The 10975-nt window shown below is 47.4% G+C and overlaps 1 protein-coding gene across 4 annotated transcripts in view; it reads left to right on the forward strand.

Moving 5' to 3' along the window:
• Positions 1–218: 218 nt before the first annotated feature.
• Positions 219–10975, forward strand: part of LOC102264243 (chromosome unknown open reading frame, human C1orf168) — a 110577-nt gene continuing 99820 nt past the window's right edge. For 3 of the 4 annotated variants that reach the window (XM_014542570.1, XM_014542573.1, XM_014542569.1), the window contains exon 1: positions 219–282. In XM_014542570.1, coding sequence (XP_014398056.1) covers positions 259–282 — 24 coding nt within the window. In that variant the 5' untranslated portion in view covers positions 219–258. Of the gene's footprint in view, positions 283–9705; positions 9805–10975 lie in introns of those variants that run through there. The other variant, XM_014542571.1, reaches the window with a different exon arrangement.

Below are 10975 nucleotides of genomic sequence, written 5' to 3' on the forward strand. Positions count from 1 at the left end.
GAAATATTTGGCACAGACTCAGGGCTCAATAAACGCTGGTTAAAAAGCAATTGTGTCTCACATAAGCTATATGTTCATTCTGAAAGGGTATTTTCATTGTTAACACACAGGTTTCTATTGCAAGAAAAAGAAGACCCAACTCCAACTGGCAAACCAAGTGGGGATTTTATTGGCTCTCAGAGCTAGAAATTCCAAGTGTACACAAAACCTGAGGGCTGGTTTAATCCATCCAGAAGCTCAAGGACCCAGGTGCTTTGAATGTCTCCACTGTTCTTCTGCCTGGTAAGCTTCATTCTAAAACTAACTCCCCTAATAGTCAAAGATAGCTGGCAGCTCTTGCTACTGCATGTTCTAGTCTGGCTTGAGAGCAAGAGGAAATCTCATCCCAACATTCTAATAGGGAATCCTCTGATTCTTCTGATTGGACTGGCTTAGCTCACATGCTCACCCCTGAACCAATCACTTTGTTGAGGTGGAGAGCATATGCTGATGACCAGCCAATCAGGACCCATACCTGGAGCTAGGTATGGCCTCAGCTTTCCTTAAATTACATAGGCTTGTGGGGAAAGACTGAGAGCATACTTTTGTGGGGGTTTTTTTAACGAATGTTTTAAACAGGAGAAAGAGCGAGCAGGAGAAAATGAATGCTCAATAGACTACTAAAAGTGTGTGCTACAATTGGTATGTTTATTTTTCCAAGAAGCAATTAACAAGTTGCAGGGATAGCTGATGAATGTTATTTTGTGATTACTCAAAATGACCACCCACCTTTCAGAAATCTGCACGTTAACTGGACATTATAGTTTTCAATTTCCTAACCTCTAACAATGAGTTTCCTAAAATATCTTCAGATATTGACTTCTTGAAATATACTCAGATATTGACTTCCTGTCTCTCTTGACAGTGCAGTGTTAAAAAAGTCTCTTAAGAATAATTTAGTTTCTTGCTCTTCTGCTTGCTTTTCCCCTGTTTATTTCTTTATATTTCCCTTTGATTTTGTGCAAGTGTTTTAGGAAGCATAAGATGCTCCACAAATGGGAGTGACTGTTCTTTTCATTCACTCTTCATATGCCTAAAGTAAATCATAAAGTAATGCAACTGATTTTTAAATGGGCTGCTTAGATATCTGAATGAGAGTTGCTCTTCTGAGCATTCACCTAAAGAGGTGGTATTCATGTTCCAAGGTAACTGTCACTCGAATTGTATTAATTGCACCTCGGTTTTAACCAAAAAAGTACAGTGGCTTGATTGACCACATTATGCATCTGATTTGATCCCCAATCCACTGTAAGGCTTTAAAAAAATTGAATCTATCCTCCAAAGCAAAGATTTGTCTTTTTAAATAACATATCATGGGATCTGAAAACAATTGTCAATGGAGAATTCCAAAAAGATATTTTAAATAAATGGTAAAGGGTGAGCACTCAGGAGGCACCTGAGTTTTACATTGTGTAGTGGAAGAAGAGAGGATCCCAGGGATTTATACTCTTTCTACAACCAAAGTGATCTGATTACCACTCTTGTGCAGTCACCCCACAGCTGAATCCCCCAGACTGCACGCTAAATCGGAACACAGCGCTCCCTCCAGGCCTTGAGCCACCCCTGCATGCTGCTGTGGCCTCTTTGGGGCTGCTTTCCTGCCCATGGGCCCTGCACTCCTGCCGGGCTAAAGCTCACTCTGCTCCCTGGGGATGCCAGGACCCCTCCAGAAGCTGTGGTTCAGCTCATGCCCTCGCCTGTCCTGAAGTGCCCTTCTCCCTGCCTTCATGTGACACTCCACACCTCACTCATGACCCAGCCACCTGTCATCTCCTCCAAGGAGTTTTCCTAACCCTTCTCCTGCACAAGAGGAAGGACTCTGTTGCTCTTTCTTTTATCTTGGAGCTTTAAAAAAATCTATTATAGCACTTCCTTGTTCTCTTGAAATATTTGTATTTATTATTCATGCTTGGCCTGGGAGAGACTGCCACAGACCCATTCTTCACCCTGGCCTGCACTTTACAGTGTGGTGGGGAATTGGACCCCTGCAGGCTGCATGACCCAGGCTCCTGGGTCAGCCTGCTCTGCCTGGGTTTAGCCAATGGGAGGCACAGAGAGGGTATTGAAGGGTGGGAGGAAGGGAGAAGCCAGGGTATTTCCTCCTTTCTCTAGAGTAGTGGTTCTTAACCTTCTGGCCCTTTAAATACAGTTCCTCATGTTGTGACTCAACCATAAAATTATTTTCGTTGCTACTTCATAACTGTAATGTTGCTACTGTTATGAATCGTAATATAAATATCTGATATGCAGGATGGTCTTAGGCGACCCCTGTGAAAGGGTCATTCGATCGCCAAAGGGGTCGTGACCCACAGGTTGAGAATCGCTGCTCTAGAGCCTCAGGAGTATATGTGCCAGTGGCCGTTTCTCTTTCTCTCTCTCTCTCTCTCTCACTCTCTCTCTCTCTCTCTCGTTCTAGTTTCCTCTGAGTAATTCCAGCTCTCAGGTCCTGATAAGATCCCCTCCTCTTTCTCCCTCCAGTCTAGTGGCTCCCAGCTGTTGCTAATCTCTGGGTTTCTTGACAATCCCCACTTTGGTCGCTTAGCTCTGCCATCCCAGGTATTACCAGTTTTTTGTATTAAATCCCCTCTGTTTTCAAATGCTTAGAGTTCTGCTTCTCTCATTGGACCCTGACTGATAGATCAGCTCACCTCCCCATCCAGCAGTTGAAAATGGTTGGATAAATAAACAACCATAGTTACTGCTCATACATAGATTTTTTTATTATTATTATTTCCACTTTCTAAGACACTTTCATGGCACTTCCTACCAATATCTTTTTCCTTCTATGGCCAAAAGATGTATTTTTTTTGAGCCCTATCCACTTTTTTCAGCTGGATTCCCAACCCCAAACCCCTTGTTCAAGCTGACCTACACTCGGGTCCAGCATGGCATCCACGTCCCTGACAGATGGTGAGGACATTGTGTATGGAGTGAAATCATCAAGCTTAGAACAGTTACAGAATCCAAAAATCGAGGGTGTTGGCCAGGACCCATAGCACAATTGTGAAGGATTCATTATCTTTTCACTCTTCAGGTTTGATATGTGACTTAAGCCAGAGCCAGGCCAATTTTACAGCTATTCCCGGAGCCCAGTGCAATTTGCAGATAAAAGGAAGATTCACATTCCTGGCCAAAGTGGAAGATCTGAGTATTAGCCTGGCTGCTGAAATGTTCCCCTGTGCATGAGACCCGCACATGGTGGATGGTCTCCTCAATGCTGCCCAGAGAGCATTATTTTATTTCCATGGTCTGGAGGCCAAATGAACCCATTTGGAAGGGACTTGGAATGGTGAGGTTAAAGCTGCTGCTACAGTGAAGAGGATAGTGCAGCCCACCTTTCTGCCCCTTCCTGCCCCTCACATCTCTCCTTACCCCTCAGGGGCTTGGCTATAACTCAGGCTGTTTAGAAGCTTAGCACTAAAGTGAGAAAAGAAAAACAGTACAGCATAATGAAACCTCACCTGAAAGGTAGCACATTTATTGAGGAAGCATTTATTGAAGGCCTAGCACTGAGTTAAATATAGAAGATAAGGATGAGTCAGAACCAATTCCTGCCCTCAAAGTCCCCACTGTCTACTTGTTGGGGACAAACACTGGGACAGAGGGACAATGGCAGGTTGATGGGCTGAACCAGTTGGAGTATAAAATGAGTTTATGCACAAAAAGTTCTTCATACCTTGTCCGGTGCAAGGTAAGCCAAGGACACCGGTGTTGTCATGATGGGCACCCTGGTAGCAGTAGGGAGGCTCCTCCAATATCTTTGTGGGCCCTAGACATTGCAGGGAGAAGCCAGGGCTGGAAAGGAAGACATGGGGAATGCCACATGGTGACTCCAGCTGCCAGACAGCCTGCTGCATGGACACCTGGGAAGCCCTTTTGGAAGATCCTCAGAAATCCCAGGGGCAGTGATAAGTTTATAGAAGACTCAGAGATGTTATCACATGGACAGAAACAGGACCAGTAGTGTAGTCCAGTTGGGTTATGAGATAAATGATGAGGGAACTGAGGGGACAAAGATTGAGTAAATCACCCTGCCTGCGGTCATTAGGAAAGGCTTGATGCCAGCATCACCTGCACTAGCTCTGGAAGGTTAAGGGGGAATGGACAGGTGGGTGGCAGGTGTGCAGGGACAGAATTCCAGGTAGGGGAAATGGGATAAGCAAATATCCAGAGGAAAGAAATAGCACTGAGCCCAGGAATGATGAAGCATGGTACAGCAGCTGGCTGAGTGACAGGACCTGAGGCTGTAGAAGATCCCCAGGGACAAGTCATTACTTTTTCCCACATTCTATTGGCCAGAACCTAGTCACATACCCAAATCTAATTGCAAGGGAGGTTGGGAAATAGTCTTCTCATATACCCAAGAAAAGAAAAAGGAACTGGTATTTGGTGAATACAAGCATTTTTTCTGTGCATCTTATCTCCCTTAATAAAATAACCTCCATACCCCCCAACATGTGAGGAGAGGAAGCTGTGTCTCAGACATCTGAGTGTTCTATGCCCTTTCCTCCAGACTCCTCAGCCCTGGGAAGTCTCTCATTGACCAATGCTGCAGCCAGTGACTGCAGAGGACACTGTTTTCACTACACCAGAGCTGAAGTTAAATATCTAACTAGGCCACATTTTACCAAAGATTGGAGGAACGATATATGTGGAGTAAACAGAGAGTTGCTAATTTGCTTTTTTTTAAGAAACGAAGTTTATATATATTTAGCTTGAGTTTTCTATAGGACCACCTGCCTGCCATACTTCTGTCCTACAGTGATATGTCAGAGGTCATCTGATCCCTACCACCCAGAAATGATGACACATTGGTCTTCAGTCCACAAAACATAAGCATGGCATTTAAGAGGGAACAGTTGGAGAGAGAAGGAGGTGTGTACATGGGTGGAGGGGAGAGCTATCCCTCCCTAACTCCTCATAAGGAAAGCAATTCTAACTCTTTGATAAAGCTCCCAAATACATAAGAAATCAGCTACCCAAATTATAATTCATAATCACATACCAATTGACCTGTAGATTCTGTGAAGAGACCTATCACTCCTATATGCTTATCTCCAAGCCCCAAGCATTTCAGTCATGTGTTATTACTATCCCTTGACATCCAGACCCCAAAAAAAACAAGATCCAAAGAGAGAGTGGCAGGACGGGGGAAGGTGTCCCAGCTTGAATTTTTCATCCAAGGACCCACTGTTCTGGATGATGGGAAATGGGAGTGGCTGATATTGGGAATGATTCCCTACTTCCAGGAAAATCCACCTCCTTCCCACAGAGGAGTGGTCTTCCTTTGATCTCAACAAGGTAAGCAGATCAGAAAACATCTTAATACTTCACCTGAGTGCTTCATCCATAATGTAACTGGCATCAGTAGAGGAAGACAGTTTCCTTTCAAGAACCTAAAGGGTTGCTACATCCAAGCACAGCAGCTGGCACAAAGTAGGTCCTCAGATTGTTGATAACAGGCCACTAACAGGAAGCAACTTGCCTTGGTCATGCTTGCTTAGCATCCTTCCAGAAAGCTCTTACTACACATTATTAAGATGATTACTCAGATAAGCATGAAATTGAGACGTGAGCTTCCTTCAAGGCAAAAGATAAGCAAGCTGGATATAGTTTTTACAAACTGGGTGAAAAGGAAGCAGACCCTTTCTTGAACCCACATAATTTTACCCTTAAGTAATTTATCTTTAAATGATTGTGTACCTCGAAGTAATCATCCCATATTTCTGCACTGTTTATCCGTACCTTCCTACCTTCCCATCAGTCCTGCCCTCTACATGGCTAGTATCTTCACTCTTAGCCATCCTAGTTCACTTGGCTTTGTATTGTCCGCTCCCTCAAGTCCTTCTGGAAACAGCATGGAGTGGAGGAAGGAAGAATAGATCGGGGTAGGGCAGAGTCCAAGCGGAGAATAAGCTATACTCTGCATGGCCAGGGGATTTGCCTTGACCTTCCTGAGCCTCATGTTCTTCACTTGTCAAGTAGGGATAACATCTCTTATCTCACCACATTGTCACGAGGAATCCAAGGAAATATATGTAACCTGTGTAGCTCATTACACAATAGGCTCTCAATAAATCTAACTTCCTGTACTCTTTCCTTCTCTCCCTTTTGAAAGTAGTCAGGATATAAATTATACATAAATAAATTACATGCTACACTGGAAATCCTCAGAAATGATTAATGTAACCAATAATAATTTTAATATTAATAATAGGTTACTCCAGCAGCACCATCCTAATTCTGACAATCAATCTACCTGCTCCAGCTTTGTCATCAGATAATATATAACGCTTAAAGTTTATGCTGGAAAGAGGAGAATGCATGTGATTTCCCATTTTCAGATATTTTTAAAATCCTCTTTTACATCACCGTACTCTGCTACAAACCATTACTTATGGTGCAGAGTGTAAGCAATATGTTTGCCGAGAAATGAAAGTCTGAGACGTGAATGGAAACACTGAAAAACTACAAGCAGTATCTAAGTCTGAAAGTAAGGTTTGGAAGCACCGAGAATATGCTGGAAATGCTGATTTCTACTGCTCAGTATGCCAAGGAATGGAAGGGGCCTTCCTGGAGAGTGTGCCACATCATCCCCCAAGACCAGGAGAAACACACTGAGGCTAGGGGCTTGAAAGACAGAAATGACTAGAATATTTTGAGCCTAACTTCAGCCCAGGTATCTGCTAAGCTTTCTCCCTGACTTCTTTCAAAATTGAGTTTGGAAAAACACATCCTTGCAAGAATCCTTCATGCTCTCGGATTCTGTGAGTTGATTATTCCGCATTCCTCTACGATTTAAATGGAAGCAACCAGAGGGGTTGTGAGGGTTGGCTCTGGAGCCAGACTGGGGTATGGCATGTCTGCTCTTCCACCTGCTGTGTTACCCAGAATCCATGACTTACCTCATGTGTACCTCAGTTTCCTCTCCTGGAAATGAGGATCAAAATAAGGACTAACTAAGATGACGTTTGCAAGGTCTGGGGCTCTGTTCCTGGCAGGCATTAGACACTCAGTTGGGCATTTCTGGGTCCATGATTAAGTGCAGATCACAGAGAGGTATCCTGGCCTGAACTAGCAGCCAGCCACCAAAGCACCTTGTGGATTTATAGGATCCCATACTTCTTTCACCAGTCGAATTACTTATTCCTAAGTATAATGAGCTCTCTCTACACTGAGGTCAACCCCCAAATTTCACATCCTAAACCCTCCCCACCATGTCTGTACTTTGCATCTGCCTCATCTTCCCTGCCCTCTCCCCATGGAAGCATGCATGAGTTCTCCTTATATCAAACTAGATGCAAGGACCTGCTACTATGGGACCGGGGCTTACAGCAAATGGGGATAATTATGGGGAAGTAAAACACTACTACTTCATTTGTACATCCAAGTGGAGCATGTGGGTTTTGACTCTGACACAGCCACTGTTAATGGAAGGGGAGAGGCAAAGGGAGAGAGGAACTGAATGTTTGGTGCCTGTTTAATGCTAAAAACTATAGAAATTTTCACACACCTTAATCCCTAAGCCAACACAGCAAACCCTCTTACCTAGTTTTACAGATGAGGAACATACACTCAGAGGTGGTTGTTGGCATTCCCAAGGCAAACAGCTAGTGAGGAAACTGAGGTTAGCACTTAGAGGATCATCCTATCTAACAAAAGAGTAATATGCAAATTAATCTTCACTCCGCAACAAAGATGGCCGTGCCCATAGCGGCTTGGCAGGACGCTGGTGGCATCACCCCAGCAATGTGAGCCCAGCAGGCAAGCAGGGCCCACAGGCAGCACCCAGCAGGGCCTGCTTGCCCATCCCTATGGTGTGGAGCAGGCAGGCCCCGCAGAGAGCAGAGAACCATGGGGAGTGGGTCCAAGCCATCAGTAGCACATCCCCTGAGGGCTCCCGAATTGGAGAGCGTGCAGGTCGGGCTGAGGGACATCCCCCACCCCCACCCTTCCCCCCCCCCCCCTCACCCCCTAAGAGCTAACCAATAAGTAGTGCCTGCTCCATCCTATGACCTACCATTGTAAGTTTTTCAGAACCAAACTGAAAAGCACAGAGCTCCCAGTCCCCCCTGGTCCAGCTCCCTCTGCATTTGTAGGTTGGTCAGAAGCCACCAGGGGGAGCCCTTGCATTAAGAGCAAAGGGGATTTGACAGCCAATTATCAGCTGGGGCTGGGAGGAGGGCTCTGTGTTCTCACCAGAGCTTCTGCAGAGGATTCCTCATTGTATTGCTTGCTAATGTATACAAGACATCCTTGCCTTTGACTGGAGTGAGGACGGGGTGTGCGGAAAGTGACAGGGCGCCTTTGGCCTGCCCCTCCTTTAGCTTGGAGGAGTGGACTCCACTCTGATTATGAGCAGAGCCCACAAGGCGGCGTGGATCCAATTGTGAGTCATGAAGTCAGTGTGGTGAGGTGTGCTGGCCATGGATTTTTTAAATGAAATGGCACATCATGGCTCAGAAAAGGAGAGAAACCGTCAGTGTGACCACACCCAAAGTTAGAGTGATTACATTTTGAGAAATTTTTATTTTAGTATGTGTATATGTGTGTCTGTCCTGAGTCATGATGTAAAGGCTCTAGCTTGCTGTGAGTCATTAATTATTCAAATACACCGACCTAAAAAGCTAATTTAAAATCCAGATTCCCAGACCCTAGACCAGAACTGATTCGTGTTGAAGCCTGTATTCTCAATAGATTCGCTGGCAGCTGTGATGGTGAGCAGGTATAGGGACCACCTGTTAGAGGAAATGGGCACACAGGTGGGCTCTCCTCATCTGCCACCACCTCCTCGCCCTTGCACGGGGCAGGAGGAGCTTTGTCAGCAGCTTGGCCCTAACAAAGTATGAAAAGTCCCACGGGTGGGGGCAGCCCATGGCAGGCAGTAGACACAGCAGTGGTTCCACGCTGTGCCAGCTCCCAACCCCCAGGACCGGGGTGAGCTCTGGGAGACCTGGGAGCTGAGGGTTGGGTTTCCAGCACCAGCTCTGTCAGAACAAACAAAAGCAAAAACAAAATCACTTTAGAGTCAGCCAGACATGGGTTCAAATCCTGATGCTTCTATCTTTTACCTGTGTGACCAGGGGCGGGTTATAAGGTCTCTCTGAGCCTCAGTTCCCTCATCTTTTAAAGGGGGATCATAGCTCTTCCAGTGCTATGGTCAGATGGAAGTATGACAATGTACCCCAACGCTTAGATAGCGCCTGGCCAAAAACAGATGCTCCATTATGGCCGCTCCCCCTCTGGCCTCCAGGAAATCGCCCTGGGGTTTAGGCACGCTCTGTCCCCTTTGTAGCCGTCCAATGGGCGGGGATAGGCCAAGGCTGTCACTGATGGTGATTACATTGTCCACCTGAGTGTTATGTACTAACAAGAGCCCTGCGCCCCATTCCGCACTGACTCCCCCTCCTGGGCACAGTGAACTCCCCTGGAGAGTGCCTGCTGGGGAGCAGTGGGCAGAGAGCCTCTTGCCCACAAGGGCAGGACAGGGGGTCTCCCTCTCCCCGCTTCAGGCGCCTGGTCTTGGGAAGCTGGGCCATGGATTGCCTGGCCAGCGAAGGGATTGCTCCGGCCCCAGCCCCGGGAGAGGGAGGAGCCGCCGTCCAGGTGGGGCAGGTGCGCAGCCTGGGCTCAGGTGTGTCCCGGGACAATGATTGCTCCCTGGCCGGCGCAGGCGCAGCAAAGGGTTCCCTGGGCCCCAGGATCCAGCTTTGGGAAGCTGGGTTTGTGTCCCAGACTCTGCCTCGGAGGAAAGCCATGGACGGGGTAAGGCGTGGAGCTCGGTTGTCGCCTTCTCTGTGTCGGTCTCACCGGGTCTAGTCCCTCCCAAAGGAGAGCCGCGGGGAAAGGCGCCCCCCCCCGCCTCCTCCGGGAGAGGAGCTGACACCTCCTGCGTTAGTGCAGCGCCGCTCCTGCCGGTCTTGCTCCCCGGAAAGTGGGACTGAAGCAGGTTGTACTGTGTCCTGTGCCACTTCGGAGGGTGGAGGGTAAGGGGACAAGAGTTCCTGGGGACCGTGGCGTGAGGGACCCCAGCAGGCATCCCGCCGGCTAGGTTTCCAACTGGTTCCCCAGCCTGGTCTGGGAGCCTGCTGGCTTCTCTCGGTTTGTGTTCGCCCTTGTGGCCTGTGTCTCCTCCTGGTGGTGCGTGGGCGCCCTGGGCAGAGGGTAGAGGGCAAAAGGCAGGAGGCAGGAGGCAGGACTGCCATGCTTATGGCTTTTCAGTGCACTTTGCTCCTCATTCGCTGTGTGGCCTCAGGCAAGGGAGTGGATCCTCCTGCGCCCTAGGGTTCCTGCTGCTGAAGTAGGATTGTGGGCAGTTTTCGTTCAAGGTCTTTTCGTATAACTTATCCCTGGTTTATATCCATTAGCCTTCGGTGAAATGTGCTGTTTACAACTAAGTTATTTGGTTTACAGTTAAGTGAGGACTTAGTGTACGACTAGTGAGTTACTAGTTTGTGTGATTATCCGAGGGGCTTTCTATGGGAAAGTGCCCAGCACAAAGCCGGGGGGGAAGTCCCTTCTTCGTGCAGCTCGCTGCTTGCATAGTTGGAGAATTCTTTCGCCTGACTGGCCACGTCTTGCTTTTTTCTTCTTCAGTTTTCCACCTCTTCTATTTCTCTCTTCAATAAATCAGTTTCTTTCTGGGATGGGGGTGGGTGGATGGGAGGTGTGTTTTGCTTCCATATCCTCTTTATCATGCATTTGGAATGAAGCTGTTTTCTGCTGTGAATCTGCATCTTCCCTCAGAGGCTTGGCTTCAAATGGAGACAGGACCCTTTCAGTGCTGCCCCTGTGTCCCGGGGCGTGGGACTCTCTCTCTCTGTGGCCGATCACTCCAGTGCAACCAGCCGAGCTTTGGAAGAGTGAGCAAGGGCAAGCTGCTTTCATCTTCCCTCCTCCAAATCCCCTTCTCCCCTAATCCCCACCCCCCCCCCCC

The sequence above is a fragment of the Myotis brandtii genome, unplaced genomic scaffold (assembly GCF_000412655.1).
Source record: "Myotis brandtii unplaced genomic scaffold, ASM41265v1 scaffold304, whole genome shotgun sequence".
NCBI lineage: Eukaryota > Metazoa > Chordata > Mammalia > Chiroptera > Vespertilionidae > Myotis > Myotis brandtii.